We start from the raw sequence: 16,673 nt of genomic DNA on the forward strand, positions 1-16,673 counted from the left end.
TTATTACTGTTAATCTCAGAATATAGGGTAAGAACATTAAAAGAGTAGTATTTATACATTAAAATCACTTATATCTATTATGGTAAATTTTATCTTATGTTTATATATTTTTTTTGCATATATATTAACTTAACCTGTAAAAAACGATATTTTTGCTTCAATAGCATATCAATTATAAAGAAAATTTATGCACCAAAGAAGCTATAATATTTATTTAGTTATTATTACGACATCCTAATATTAGTATTTATCAAATCTTTCAAGATATTAGATTTTTAATTTATTCAAATTATTACATTCAAAAGATTACCATTAAAAATTTTGTAAAAAAGTAAATTTTTAATTTGAAAATTTGTAAGACTAAAGATTTTTTAAATTACCAAAAAAGCACAATTTGTGATGTTTAAAAACATAAGTATATTATTCTTATTTTCTTAAAAAATTATCTTATAAATAGTAAATCATCTAAATATATTTTTTATATTTTTATTATTGTTAGACAAAGATTTCTTCGATTTTTTATTCATTTATTCATATTCTATATAGTTCATATGTTATTATGTGTTTGAGTATATATTTACTATTAGTAGATTTAAGAATCAGAATAATAACCGATTTAATTTAAAGGTAAGTCAAATTGTTCCCTCACTTATTTTTTTTCAAAAAATTAAAAACAAAAATGTAAAATAGAATTTATGTTTCTACATATTTTGAAATGTTATTGCTTGCTGAAAGTATTTTATACACAATTTATGTAAGCTTTGAGTTACTTAGTTAATATCCATAAAATATATTTATAATTATTTTTCTAGTGCATAGTGAACTCATCGTTATTAATTTCTTAATGTAAAAAAAAAGTGATAAATAAAGATTTAGTTTGTAATTATTAAATGTTAATTGAATTAATCGTATGTACTATTCAAATTTTCTATTTTTGTGTCCAAAATCAAAGTAAATTGCAATAAATTAAACAAATAAGTAGCATATTCCATTTCAAATAAAACAGCTGAATAAAAAGAATATTTTAATAGAAAAATAATCATTGCTCCATAATATCCTCCTTTTTAATTATTAAAAGTTTTTTTTCATAATTTTTTAAAAATTTTTGTAAAAATATTTTTTGTTACTTTTTAAAAATTTGGAAAATAGAAATGGAATTAAGAAAATTAAAAACAGTAAATTGGAGAGTAGTTTTTCCAAATTTTTGTTGATTTTGATAGAAGATTTTATTAAATTTTAGGTAAATATTCATTTTTCATAACATCTGTAATAGTGATTATTTATGTGGAGGAAATTAAAAGATTAAAAAAGGTAAAAGGTAGGAATTATTTATAAGGTTTCAACTTTAATGCAATACATTAATAAGAGTGGACACCATTCATTTATCATAGATTGTATTTGAGACCTCGGTAAGATTAATCATAAGTAAAATGATAATATAGTAGAATGAGTAAAAAAGTTTAAAATATTCAATATCTTACTATTATTATTGAAAGCTCGTATGTGATCTTATGAATTTTGATTTACTGCGTATGCGATTAATTACACTTGATTCACTTGTATTACTATTTGTTTCTACTTATTTGTTTTTTTAGTTATTTATTCTTGTAATCTTTGTCTATTTTACTTACCCGCCTGTAAATTTGATAGGAATTAAATTTTAATAATTTATATGATCTTTAGAAGATATATATCAAGTAAATAGCATCTGTATGGATGGTAATGAGCTAAATATTTAATGTGATACTTAAACCTAATTTTTATGTCTAATTAGAAAATCCTAATAGCATTATTATTTCTTATTTGAGTTTTTTCTAGTAAGTTTAATCCATCATCTTATTCAGATTAAAATATTTGAATATACCAAAAGTAAATTTCACTATTACAATAATTATTTTTCTTAATTAATGCTCATGTATATTTGTAATATTAATCATTAAAATTGTTTGAAATCTCAAACATGTGAGATGAAAAATTAATTATTTGTTATTTTTATTTTATTGATAATTTAGTTATTTCGATTTTATGCTAATTATTGATTTCACAATAAGATTATGCATTTAATTTTTTGTTTACATGAAAATTAAAATTTTACCAAAATACTTTATTCAAAGTTATTTAACTAGACCAAAGGAAATTTTTAGATTTAGACTTAACAAAAGTAATAAATTTGTATTAAATTAACTTGTTGATTAGTAAAGACTATAATCTAATTATTGTATTTTTTTCTTATTAACTTTTAACAATTTTTGAATTTACTAGGCAAATATAACTATATATAATTTAAGTTAGACATATTATAGTTAGCTTGATTCAAGATTAACCAAAATATATGATTGGTTATATAGAAACTAAAAATATTAGTAGGGAGAACTCCATAATTTTGTAATTTTTATTACCAAAAGAAGACGTTTATAATTATATAATAAATATTACTAATATCTAATCAAATAAACTAAAATAGTCTAGATCGCTCTACTTTGAATTGATATTAAATATTATTCTAAGTAATATAATTGTATTTTTTGAATTCGGTAACGAGGTAAAATATTTGTGATAATAATCTTTGAAAATGATTAAAATTCTATCAAACTTATGTACTTTTTTTATTAGGAATTTTTCTGATTGATTGTAAGGATATTTTTTCATTTAGAAATTGAATTATCTCCAAAATTTTCTTAAATAATTAATTAATTCATTAAAAAGGGTAAGGTGTTTTGATTAATATCCCATTCACTAATAAAATTTGTAAATTTCAAAGTAATTAGATTGTATTTTTATGAATTAATTAATAAAATATTGACTAACTCTAAATAAAAAATAATCTTGAGTTGCAGATTTCATCAAGTTTAATATATATCGAAAACTGGGTGGCTTAGATTATATCTTTTCTTTTCACTTTTATTAATTTATTCACTATACAAGCTTCTAAACGAATGATAATCTGTAAAAAGACGCAAAATCCAAAATACTATTAATAACTTGTATTCCCCATGCTTGTAAAAAGATCGATTAATAGATCAATTGATCAATCAATCAGCCAGTCCATAGATCGATATTTAAAAAACACTTTAGCAATCAAGTAATAAATTAATTAAATAAAAAATAATCAAAGTGAGAAAGAAATCAAAAACAAAATCTTAAGCCTACTTAACATTTTGTAAAGCTATTCTGCCCTCAAATAATAAATAAATCATCTCACCAAAAAAACAAATTAAAAGTGGTCTAAACTTGATTGCTTTAAATTAACTAGCATAACTTTTTTATAATTTTTCCCTAATTTTGGTTTTAATCACTAAATTATTGACTGAATTAAAATAATTTCTCATCTACATTAATACATTTAATAAATCCTTCCTGAGAGTTATACTTTATTAAAAACAGTAAAGGCAATCTAATTAAATTCGTAAAAAGCAATTATAACTTTAAATATATTTATTCACTAACACTAAATCTGTTAACTTTGAAAAAAAGAAATAATAGTAATTAACTTTCTCAATAAATAAGTAGCATCATCACCTTTCTAAAATATTTACAAATCAAAAGAATAAATTAAATATATCTTAAATTATCAAAATCAATATGATATCTCAAACTGAAGACTACCTTAACTTATTAGAAGTATCATCAATCAAGAAACACCTTCAAAAGACCAAAGAGGAGTTATTATTCTCTTGTCCTGTTGGTAAATACAATAGAAAAGATGTCCGTCAAGACCGCTTCATTATGATCACTGATAAGGCTTTCTATAATTTAAAAAAGACATCAATCAAGCGCCGCATTGATTTAAATTTCATCAAGGGTATTACAACGAGCACTTGCGGTACTGAGTTCGTTCTGCATGTACCATCTGAATACGATTATCGTTATTCAAGTACTCTTTATAGAGAAAAGATCATTTAGTTGCTTCGTAGATACTGCGGTTGTCTTGCTTACTTTGAAAAAGACGAACCTTAACTTAAAATGTACACAACTACAAGAAAGGACAAAAAAAATAATATTTCTCGTATGCCTTCTGACTACATCAAAGCCCATGAAACAATAACTAATATGGTTTAAATGCGTGAAAAAATTTTGGGCCATAATTACACAAAGGAAGAACTTAAGTAAAATACTCAACCATTGTTTTTCAACATGAATGAAAGCTGCATAGATTTTAATATTCACGCTAATTCGAGTAATTAAGCTAACTATCAAGATCCTTTAAATGCAAGAAAAAGTGTAATTACTTTAGACGATTTCGATATTATTAAAGTACTTGGCAGAGGTACCTTTGGCAAAGTGATGATGGTCTAGAAAAAGGATACAGGAGTTTACTATGCCTTGAAAAGCATTCGTAAACTCAAAATATAAGATGAAAAGCAAGCTGAACATCTCCGCATGGAGCGTTACATCCTTGAATCAATAAATAACAATTTTTTAGTAAAATTGAAATACACATTCTAAACTGATGATAAAATCTTTTTCATAATGGACTTTATGAAGGGTGGCGAACTCTTTTAGCATTTAAAATTAAATCGTCGCTTCAATGAATAAACCGCTAAATTCTTTGCTGCTGAAGTCCTTTTAGCCCTAGAATATCTTCATTCACGTAAAATTATCTACCGTGATCTCAAGCCTGAAAATATTTTACTAGATGAACACGGTCATATTCGCATAACCGATTTTGGTATGGCCAAGCAATTTTCAACTATCAATGAAATCCCTTCATTACTCAAGTTGGTAAAAGTAAATTCCTGCATCTCAGATGGTGCAACAAATGATAGCGAAAGCTGGTCATCTCCTAAAATAAGCCAAAGAAGTAATCAAAGCAACCTAAGCAGTGCTACTTCTTCACCTGAATTACAACCTGCTAATGCCAACAGAGAAAGAACCAATTCATTTGTTGGAACTCCTTAATACATCTCTCCTGAAATAATAGGTCGTAAATCTTATACTTATTCTTCAGATGTGTGGTAATTTGGCCTCTTTATTTATGAACTTATATATGGCTATCCTCCTTTCTTCCATTAGCAGACTCAAATAGTATTTTAGTTGATCGATGAATGTCGTATTTTCTTCCCCCAACATATCAAGATTTCTAATGAATGCAAAGATATTATCACCAAAATACTCTAAAGAGATCCAGAAAAGCGTTTAACCTTACAGTAAGCTAAGATGCACCCTTGGTTTAAGGATATGGATTGGGAAAAGTTAGCTAAAAAGCAAATTTCCTCGCCCTATATTCCCTGCACTCAAGGTGAAGAGTGGATTAAAGGTTTTGATAGCGATTTTACCTCAGAAGCCCCTATAAATAGCTATGAACCTGAAAAAATATCAATGATTAAACAAAATTTAATAAATTTTAATGACTTAAAAGATTTCTGTCACGAAGACAATACTTAGCAATTCGATTGATTGATTGATTGATTGATTGATTGATTGATTGATTGATAGAGTGTCTGAATGACTAAATTATGTGAAATAAAAAATAATTGAGTAACTTACCTAAAGAATCTTAATAAACTAATTAACATTTTTAAAATCAAAATTGTAAACAATTTAAAACAAGAAAACAGAATTAAAATCCTTTATAATATAAATACTAACTTCCTCTACTCTTATATTGAAACTACCAGCTATATATATATTATAAACTATTATATAAAATTATATTAGACATCTCAATTAATTCAAATCTTAAATTATTTCTGTTTTAATTTATAAATTATTTGTTCTTGTTATATATCTATCTATCTATCCTTTATTGATGTAGATTGATTGATACATAATAGTATAATTAACATCATACACTCAAAATTATTTATTTTCATCAAATTTTTATTTAACAAAAAAAAACCAAACAAACATTATTTGCCACTAAATTTTGGAGATAAAATCAATGTTTTTTTTCTTTTAAATAAACAAATAAATAGATTGATTTCAAATATTAGGGCTATATGTAAATTAGCTTAAATATTCTTAATTAAAAGCAAATAATTACAATTTTAAGTATTTTTCTTCTTTTTACACTAATATAAATAAAAAAATTCAAGTAGTCTAAAATTACACAAAAATTTTTTGTAATAATTAGGAAACCAGATAATATTGGAGTAGTAAAATTAATTCGAGAAGATAATACAAAAAAAAACTTTTAGTAAAAATAAAAGTTTTTTTTATATTAGAGTTACTGTTTTTAAAGTGAATTTTGTTATGAAAAATTTATAAATATTACTTTTCAATACAACACACGAATGTTACTATTGTTTGAGTAATGACTTTGATAAATGTAAGGAAAATAATTAATAGAATCACTAGAAATATAATTTAAGTTTAATAAATGACTCATTTAAAAATCAAGAATTTTATATGCTAAATACACCATAAACTTTATAGATTTGTTACTTAGCTACTAATAAAAATATTATTTTAAATCTTAATAAAAAGCGCTCGATGTAGGGATCGAACCTACGACCTTGCGGTTAACAGCCGCATGCTCTAACCAGCTGAGCTAATCGAGCTTCAAGATATTATGATCAATAAAAAATAAAACTGATTTTGATTAATCAAGTAATATAAATAATCATTAAAATATGGCTTTCCATAAATTTATGCCATTTTTAAATTTTAAAATCTAATTTATAAGAATTGCACTTATTTAGTATGATATTTATAACAATATTCATCTTTAGATTAATACAAGAAAAATAAATAAAAAATTAATTTAAATAAAAAAACAATCGAATTTCAAATGAATTTAGTGAATAAAAAATAAAATTTAATATAAATTTGTTCTTAAAAAAATAACATTAAAATTTTTTTGAAATTCAAAATCTCATTTTAGAAGAAAAAATTCTTTTCTTTATCATCTAATTCAAATTTTTAATTTCTAAAATACAAATAATACAATTAATTATATTATTTATTAGAAATATAATATAATAAGAATTTTTTAACTTTAATAGACGAAATTTATGGCTGTTAATTATATAATTATCATTTTGAAAACTTTGAGAAAGCATAGAAAAAAAATTGACTGCAAATTTTCAAAATTGTTTTTAAAACACCAAAATATCTAGTGATTGATTGCAAATGAAGATACACTTAGATGAACTAAAAAATTATAAAAAAATTTCAAGCAGTAAATAATTTAAAACTTTTTATACACTTTTAGAAAAAATAATATCCTCATATTTAATAGGAAAAAGTATAAATTTAAATATTTAATTAAGTAAAAAAATTGAATTAGTAAATTGAATATCTTACCTAGATTGAAGACTTTATCATACTGTGATTACTTTATTTTTGATAATATGATAGCTATTATGAAACTTGTAATTAATAAATGAAATAATATGCCAAAAAAATTATATATATAATACTTCTTGAATATACATTCTTATTTACATATTGTATTTAATAGCTTCATTAAAAATAATAAATCACTAACTTTTGAAGATAACTTAAATTCTAAATGATAATATCGAAAAGATATAACAAATAGTTTAACCTGAGATTTTCTAATTTAAATCAGGGAAAGGAATTGATTATTTTTTTATATATTACTACAATTAGATTTTGTCATCAATAATTTATTAACTTTTGTAGTTTACATCTTTTAATTTAAAAAGAAAAATAGTAATCTTTAATTTCTAAATTTTCATCAATAATATCGATCTACCCATCTAACTTAGCTTCGAATTTTCATCATATTTCAATTTTAAATTAAATAAATTTCTTTTAATACCAACTGATTATATTTTTGATTCCTTAAATGCATATTGGAAGACCTTCTTATCTTTAAATGTAAAGATTAACCATCACTAATATAAAATCATATTACAAATTAGATAAAAGCTTGAATATATTTTTCATTTATAACATAATAAGAAAAGACAATAGAAATGAATAATTTGTATTTATCATAAACACTAAACATAATTAAAATGAGGAAAATATATTTTTGATAAAAAATAAATCTAAGAAAATGCAATTTAAAATTAAAAATCTTTCTTTGATACGATTTTCTTATTTATAAAATTTGTAGATCAGTCAATTTAGGTAGATTTTTTTGAATAAAAAAACTTCATCCTAACAAATTAACTAAAAAAAAAAATAAATTTTGAGAACATCAGAGCATATTTGTTTTAATAGTTATTTATCATTAGCTTCTGTTTTGTTTTCTACTTGTGATTAGAATAGATATAAACTACTTCTAATGGAAATTAGTAATTGTAAATACTGATAAAAAGAAAGAAGGAAAATCCAAGATTTAATTTATTTAGAGGAAAGTATTATACTGCATAGCTAATCAAAATGTTTCTAAATCGTTTGCATGTTTTGATAAATTGCAAATTAGATATCTTTTGTTACACTGAATAAATGGGAATTTTATTAAAAATATGAAAATTTATTGCATTTTGCTTTTTAATTAGTAATAATTTTTGCTTTTTAATTAATAAATCACATCAAAATTTGAATAATAACCATATATTTCAGAATTGCTTACTAGAAAAAAATACTAAGATTAGTAAATTGCATGATAATATTATTGCTCTAGCAAACGAAATCAGAAGATTTGGTTAGCCTATAATTTAAATAATAAGTTGTAATCTAAACCTAATTATTGTAAAAAAAATTTGTAGTTTGAACAAAGTTGAAATCAACAGTTTTTCATAGTTTTTTTGCTCAAAAACAACAAATGAAATTTCTTTTTAATAAAATATTTTTTAAAAATATATTTAATTAATTTTCAGAATTATAAAATTTTTAGAAATGAAATGCGATAGATAGAAATGAAAAGCAGACAAAATTTTATTTTTTTATTTATTTATTTATTATAATACTTTCATTTTATTTTTTTCAATAGATTGACTTGTTTGTAGAAGAATCACCTCCATAATTCAAATTATTAAGCTTTTATGATAAATTATCATATTTGGTTCTCCAGTCTCCTGTCTCAGCTTCCTACTGCTAATTTCCTTCATTTTAGCTGTTTCCATTTGTATAGCTTGTAATTACTTTAGTGTTATAAGAATACTCATCTTGTTTCTTGAATTATTGTGCATTTGCAGTGTTTGAAGATGGAGTATTTCCGCCTAATTTGTATTACTTAATAATGGATTAAACCATTTCTTCTCTTTGTTTTGGACTTGAATAGGCATATTAATTACTAATTTCACTACTAGTACCAGGGTTTGACTAAGGCTCTGTTTTCTGTGAAGAAGATTACTAATATTTTCCACTGTAATCAATTTAACCTGCATAGTTATTGCTTATGCCATAAGAGTTTACTTAAGAGCTAAAATTGTTTTCTAAATTTGCCCTATTTTAAGCTTAGTTAGATATTATTCCTTAGTTTTACATTGAGTCTTTATAAACTTTTAAAGTAGCATTCAACTCATTTATCTATCTTTATTAAGCTTAGTTATCTTATTCAAGTTAGATTATCCTTTGCTATAATTGCTAATTTTACGAAGCAAGCTGCACATTATCCTAATTTTTAACCATTTAAAGCTGCTCATAAATTCCTTTACATCTTTCATTCATCTCTTTTTCTCTATTACACCACATAGCTGCTTCATCTCTTTGTACTTACAACTAAGACTACACACTTTCGGTCTAATTAGCTAATTGCTAAATCTATTGCTAAAGAGCAATGATATTTTATTATTGTTAAGGCAATCCAGAGAGAGCCTTTTTATAATATTCGTTTTCTTTAATCAGTTATTCATTTTCTTTAATGAGAACACGCAATCTTTGTTCATTATCTTCTTTTGACTTTTAATAAAACAAATTAAATTAACATAAATAAAATTACTGGATTTTTTTATTGAATCTTCACTGAACCATAAGAGCAATTTGAAAGCAAAAGATAAAATTTATTTAGTTTTTATTTAAAAAGCAGAAAATATATCCAGCGAATTTAATCAAAATGTTCTTTTTACAAATGTTAATGAAATTGTCAAAATGTTTAACAAGTTGAATATTTTAGAAAAAATGGAATTAATCTAATCCAGCTAATCTAGATACTGTATTTTTTATCTTAAAAAAGTGCTGTATTAAATATTTTATTTTATTTTTTTGCTAATTATAAAAATCTATTTATTACATTGTATACATTAGTGCTAAATGTTTAGTTTATAGTCTTATTCTATATGTCTTTCAGTTTTTCTTGTTGTTATTGATGAATTTGAAGCTACTAGTTGTAAGTTGATAGGGGGTTGATAACCTATGATGCCCCCGGCTAGACAATCTAAGAAGCTATTGTTGGAGTATAAGGAGCAGGTATTCTATCAGAGACTTTTCTGCTATGACTAATCATAGAGTTGTTATTAGATATCGAGCTGATATTAGAAAACCTAAATCTATCGTCATTTGTATCGTTTAATCTATCAGTCTGACCTTTTTATGGATAAACCTGCTATCCATTAACTTAAATCTGATGTTTTTACTGCTGATTTACTATTGGTTACATTGAATATTGTAAAACTTATTGAGGAGCTTATTGAGCATTGCTTTAAACTAAAAAGGGAGTTTTCTAACCTGCATAATTGAAGGAGTTATCAAAAGATTAAACCTAAGTCTAGTTAAGGATAGAGCCTTCATAGTTCTACTACTAAGGAATTACTGCACTAGTTAAAACTTTGACCTACTATCCATATTAAGGCTAAACAACGTACTATTGAGGTTTATTAATGAAGATGTTTAAAGATTAAATATTTCATATAATAAATATCAAATAATAGATAGATTACTTAGATATGTTAAGCATCTTAAGAGCTAATCTGGTAGGGATTTATAGATTGCATTGCTGACTTATTATTTTTTTAACAATTCTTTTTTAGATGGATTTTTCCTAAATTGCTAACTATTAAGTTATAATTTTACTGAATTTATATGCACTAATTGCTTTTGGATTAAGTGGATTCTCAAATTTTTATTTATTATACAATTTATTATAAAACTTTTGAATTAAAAGAGTATAGTTGATTTCCTATTAAAAATGATAGTGATTATTTATATTTTTTATTTTACAATTATTGAAATTCAATATAAACCATTATGTATTCAATAAATAATAAAAATGCAAAAAACAATTCATTGAAAATAAAAAAATCTATTTCAAACTATTCTAAAAATAAATATAATTTTTACAAATAATACATTAAATTTGAACAAATTAATTGTAATAGTTATTAATTATATCGAAATATAATAAATAATTATTGTTACTAATACTTAAACTTAAATAAATTTTATAAAATTTATTAAATACAAAGTATTTGACTATAATATTAAAAAAGTATAATAGTTTAATAAATTTTTTTATACTTATTTCTATTAAAGGAAATGAATCAGCTTACTATTTCAATCTTTTTATTTATTTTTTTACTTTGTTAATTTGGTTTTTCATTAATACATAGTTTAATGATGTAATAGAAAGATTAATATAAAAATATTAAAAAACTTTGAATAGAGAATAATAACATTTTTTTTTATTTTATCATTAAATTAATTATCATAAAAGAAAATGTTAATTCATATAAAATAGGATTTTTTAAGATTAAAAAAAATATTAAGAGAAAAAATTAAACTGCACCTGCGCGCAATATGTTGTTAACCCCGAGATTTATTATTAAATAATTTTAAGCTACAAAATTAATGGTGCGCACTGCATAATATCTAAAATCATTGATAAAAATTATTATTATTTTTTAAATTTAAAAAATATATTTACTTTAGATAATAATTATATTAATATTAAAAAAATAAATTAAGATTGTTTTGAAGAAAATTACTCTAAAAATAAATTTATTTTAGATAATAAAAAATATTAATACTAAAAAAAAAAAATAATTTTGAAGAAAATTAGTCAAAAATAAATAAATTTATATAGAGTATATTAAATTTTGAAATTTATCATCCATTCATTCTTTGATTCATTTATTCATTTAAAAATAATTATATTTTTAATAATAAATTTGTGTTTTTATCTTAAAAACTAGCGGTAGTATCAAGTTTGATTGTATTTAAATAAGATGATCATTTAAATTTGAAATTTTTTGATACCTTTTTAACATAACAAAAATTTAAGAGTGTTTGTTTGTTTGTTTATTTATTTATTTATTATTGATTACGAATATCTTACTTAATTAAGTTTTTAAAAAACTTTTTAAAATGTCACAAAGATTAGAAAACCAAAAATAATAAAATTAATAGTATTCCTATAATTCTGGAACAACATTTGATGGGCCTTCATACATTAGCCAATCTTAGGTTAATTTAGACAAGGTTAAACTTTTTGAGAGAATTTCATATTCAATCGATTAGCTTTCTGATTGCGTTCTTGATTACTTAAATGCAAATGTATAGCAAACAAATTTATAAGCATATGCCAAAGGTTATTCGAAATAGGATATAAATTAAATTAAAAACTTACTGCATGCGACGGTAGGGAATTATGTAGTAGAGACTGTTAAATTTGAAGATCAATGTAATATTTATTGCTTTTTATTTTAGAAATACATATTTACTCTTATTTTTAATAGTTAACAAAGAAAATCAAAGAAGTAGTAGCAATTAGAGTAATCATCTTTTTTCAAATAGATTCTCTTAAAGTAACAACGAATTTGATGAGGGATGCTCTACTTAAATGCCAACTTCTAAACATACTTTCACTAATAGGCCTCTTTCTTCTATAAACTAAAATCCATTTTTTACAGAGTATCAACCAGATGAATATGTCCTCCACCAAGAAATAGAGAAGTTAAACGAAATAATCAATTAAATGCAATAGGAAAAAGAATGGATGTAAAATTAAATACATGATATGCAATATGAGGATATCATTTCTTTGAAGTAAGAAAGACAAACTTTTGAAGAAATGAAAGCTTATCTCGCTGATTATATATCTAATTTTAAGAAAAATTTTTTATGTGTATAGCTTAACAGCTAGAAAGCGAGTGATATTGTATAAAGTGACTTGTTTAATGAAATTTATGATATTTTGACAACAACTGAAAATAATTGGAAGAATTCTCAATTTAGTAAAAAGATATCATTCAATTATAAAGACGACACTAGATTACAAAATTTGACTTGGAAAAGAAATAAGAATCTTCTTTAAGCTGGAGTTGGAATGGTCCAATTAAAAAGAAGAAGTAACTCTGTAGATTTTTCTTATAAAAGTCCTTAAATAAAAAATGAAAAACTAAGCGATTTAAATGAAAAAATAATTGATTAATAGTAGAAATTAAAGGAAGCAGAATGCTAAAAAGAGATAGAGTTCTCTATTTTCCATACATTTTTACGCTAATTCACTTAAAATAATTTTGTAGAAAATTTAGAAAATAAAATTTGCATTGAAAATTAGAGAGAGTTAATTGAAAAATAATAAGAAATAATAAACTAAGTAGAGTAATTGCATTAAAACCAAGAATAAAATGAGATATAAATTAATTCAAATAGCCAAGTAGAAATTCAAAGATAAAAGTGTATTTAGTAAAATAGTTAGTTTGATGATAATGGAGACTCACCTATTTTTTCTCATTTAAGAGGTTGCTAGAAGCAATAAAATGCAAATGAATAAATTTAATTTGTAGCCAAAAAAATTCAAACTGAGAATAATGAAGAAAAATAAGATTTTAAAAACGACTTAGAGTGCAATAGTAATTTTAGAAAGAATAAAGAATTTAATTCTGTGTAAAGAATATAACCCGATTAAATTTTAGAATAGGATGATAAAGTTATATTAACTCTTCACAATGATGAGGAATTACAATCTGAATAAATTAATCAAACTTAATAGAATAATGTAAGAAGATAAAATAAAGTTGTAAATGACTTACCTCTCTAAATATAAAGTATGAAATTTAATGGAAATACAAATGAGGATGTGAATAACAATAACACTATTTAAATTAATAATAATATAATCAATATCCCAAGCAATAATATGAATTTTACAATTGGAAATGATTAAAGCGATTTCCTACATAATAATATCGATCCTTCATTTAACTAGGAAATCAATAATATAAGTTGTATTAACAAGCTCGAAGATGAACCTCAATAAATAATAGATTTCTTAGGAACTCTTGAACAAAAGCCAACTTCAAGATTTATGTGTTAATCAAGCTTTAAGAAGCAAGCGATTCGTTAAAGCTTAAATGTCAATCATTACAAATCAAATTAGAATGACTTCAAAAATTATTATAATGAGAGTGATTAGCAAGTTTGCGAATAAATGAATAACGAATTTATCGCCCTAGATTAAATTCAAATTAGCAATAACTAAGAAGATTTTAATTAATGCTACTAAAATTTTAATAATGCAGCAAATAGACAAAATGATTAAAGTGAAGTAAATGCAAGGAATTCATTTAAAGGATTTAATAAAAATTAAAATAAAAGTAAAAAACCTATTTTAATGTCTTTTAACAATAAAGAAGACCTAATTAAAAACTGTAATCAAGACTAACAAGAAGATGAACAAAATGAAAAGAGTAAAATTGAAAGCTTTATGAATGAAAACTTTGATGATGTCAATAATAGTCTCAACTTAGAGGATATTGAGCAAATTGAGGAATTATGTGAATAGAATTTGGACTAGCAAAACTAAGTTAAAAAGGTTAAAAACTTAAAAAATATTGATCTTCCTAAATTAGATTTATCAACAATAAATTGCACTGAGCAAATAAAGAATATGAGAATGACTATAGGATAATAGTTCATGAACAACTAGTCTCTAGCTGCTTTATAGATTAGCAGTACCAAAAGCTAGTAAAATTAATTTGCTAACCCACAAAGTTTATTTAATATGATAAGTCCTATTCACAACACTCAGTTGCTAAATAATCGCCAACAATCTTTTGCATTCAAAAAAAATCCTCAATAATAATAATAGCAATAATACAATTAAGATTAATAATACTCTTATCAATAAATATATGGAATCTCATAATAAGGAAACAACAAAATGAATGAGAGTATTCTCAACCAAACCACTTAAAATGCTAATAATAATACATAAATTGACTTACTGAAAGGATTAAATGATACAGTCTTAAACTAAATGGAAAAGATTGAAATTGAGAGATCTAACTTTTATTAAAATTATCAAAATTTATTAAATGAAAAAAATGACATCCTATAAAGAGAAATTCTACTTAAAAATAATATCATTGACTTACAAAGAGAAATTCAAATTCTTTCTGAAGAGAACTCCAGACTTAAAAGCGAGTAAATAAATTTATATAAAAGTTATTTTAATTGTTTTTTTATTGATAATTTTTTTAAATAAAAAGAATTAGCCACGAACATGATTACATTAACAAATAAATGGAATTGATAAATAGAGAAAACGAAAATATAAAAACTAAGAAAGATAGATTAAGGTAAGCAAAGGATTAACTTACTTTTAGAAAGAAGGAATTAGAAGACAAGGAAAAGTTAGTTGGATAATAATAGTTGATAAACATGTTATAAGAGAAAAAAATTATATTCCAGAAATAAGCCTTGGATTAACAAGTAATTAAAATTTCAAAGTAATTAATTAATTATTGATTATATAATTAATATTTTAGTGGAGTGAGTAAGACAAAAAAAAGGCAGAAATAGAAAAATCTGAGAAATTGGTAAATCAAGAATGGGATAATGTGAAAAAAGAAAGCAAAAAGATTTAAGAATTTATTTCTAAACAAAAAATGATAAAAGAAAACAACTAGAAAGAAATAGCAAAAGAGTTATAAAGTATACAGCTACAAAAAGATGAAATAGCTGCTCAATATAGAATACTAAATTCTAGAGAAAGCAGCTTAAGAGATTTAGAAAATAATTTAAAAGAAAGAGAAAAGAAAAAGGATAAAAATATATTGGAAGTAAGAAATAAGATATCAAATATGTTAGTTAATATGTGATTTATGTATGCATCTTTATTCTGTTCATAGAAAATTCCCTTCCTTACAGTCATTTTTTAAGCCTATTCTCATAAAAATATATTCATAATAAGTTTTTCCTTCAATTTCTAATCTAAATTTTATAATAGCATAATTTTTTTTAAAGTATGTTTAAATTTACAATTCAATTTTCATAACTTATATCAATCCCTCATATTTAAAGTATGTATAGTTAGTTGTTCATTTTTTATTCTAAAAGGTAAAATACTCACTTTTAATTAACATACAAACAAAATATAAGGACTAGCCATCACTCTAAATGATTTTTTTTTTTTTCTTAAAGAAATTCTGTTTTTTTTAAATAAAATTAATAATTTAATAGCAAAAAATCTGTTAATTAAATTCTAATTATTTTTTTATTTTCTCTTATTACATATTAAATTATTTCAATTCATCTAATATATAGAAAAATAGGAGCCCTAACCCCGTTAAAAAAACTATAAAAATATTACACCTCCTTCCCCAATATTCTAATTTTAAAAATTTATATTTTAAGGCAAATTTTTTTATTTAAGGGTGTTATTTCAATTATTATCAATTATTTATATCTGGTTTTAGTAAATATTAGATTATTTTTGAATTATTTTATTGGATATTAATAGAAAGATAAATCATACATTTATTAATATCTATCTCTCAGATGGGTATAAATAATATAAAAAGATCTAAAAATTAATTTTTTTAAGTTAATTATTTTTTGATAAGGTTTTTAAAGCTCAACTTCTTGTTTTATTG

The 16,673-nt window shown here is 22.7% G+C and overlaps 4 protein-coding genes across 4 annotated transcripts; 3 read left to right on the forward strand and 1 right to left on the reverse strand. All coding sequences in view use genetic code 6, as the record gives it.

The window, feature by feature from the left end:
- Positions 1-3,582: 3,582 nt before the first annotated feature.
- TTHERM_00394690 (Serine/Threonine kinase domain protein) lies at positions 3,583-5,397 on the forward strand (the record flags this gene model as incomplete). The annotated part of the gene is made up of 1 exon (XM_001011940.1): positions 3,583-5,397. The coding sequence occupies one exon, from the start codon at positions 3,583-3,585 to the stop codon at positions 5,395-5,397; it is 1,815 nt and encodes a 604-aa protein (XP_001011940.1).
- Positions 5,398-7,453: 2,056 nt separating this feature from the next.
- TTHERM_000394669 (hypothetical protein) lies at positions 7,454-8,224 on the forward strand (the record flags this gene model as incomplete). The annotated part of the gene is made up of 1 exon (XM_012796497.1): positions 7,454-8,224. One exon carries the CDS (start codon positions 7,454-7,456, stop codon positions 8,222-8,224), a length of 771 nt encoding a protein of 256 aa, XP_012651951.1.
- Positions 8,225-8,841: 617 nt separating this feature from the next.
- TTHERM_00394670 (hypothetical protein) lies at positions 8,842-10,790 on the reverse strand (the record flags this gene model as incomplete). Its single annotated transcript, XM_001011939.3, has 3 exons — positions 8,842-9,759; positions 10,091-10,660; positions 10,737-10,790. 3 exons carry the CDS (start codon positions 10,788-10,790, stop codon positions 8,842-8,844), a joined length of 1,542 nt encoding a protein of 513 aa, XP_001011939.1.
- Positions 10,791-12,108: 1,318 nt separating this feature from the next.
- Positions 12,109-15,899, forward strand: TTHERM_00394660 (hypothetical protein; the record flags this gene model as incomplete). Its single annotated transcript, XM_001011938.2, has 4 exons — positions 12,109-12,475; positions 12,531-15,222; positions 15,288-15,510; positions 15,567-15,899. The coding sequence occupies exons 1-4, from the start codon at positions 12,160-12,162 to the stop codon at positions 15,897-15,899; spliced, it is 3,564 nt and encodes a 1,187-aa protein (XP_001011938.2). The 5' UTR covers positions 12,109-12,159.
- Positions 15,900-16,673: the final 774 nt, after the last annotated feature.

The sequence above is a fragment of the Tetrahymena thermophila genome, assembly GCF_000189635.1.
Source record: "Tetrahymena thermophila SB210 genomic scaffold scf_8254719, whole genome shotgun sequence".
In the NCBI taxonomy this organism is placed as follows: domain Eukaryota; phylum Ciliophora; class Oligohymenophorea; order Hymenostomatida; family Tetrahymenidae; genus Tetrahymena; species Tetrahymena thermophila.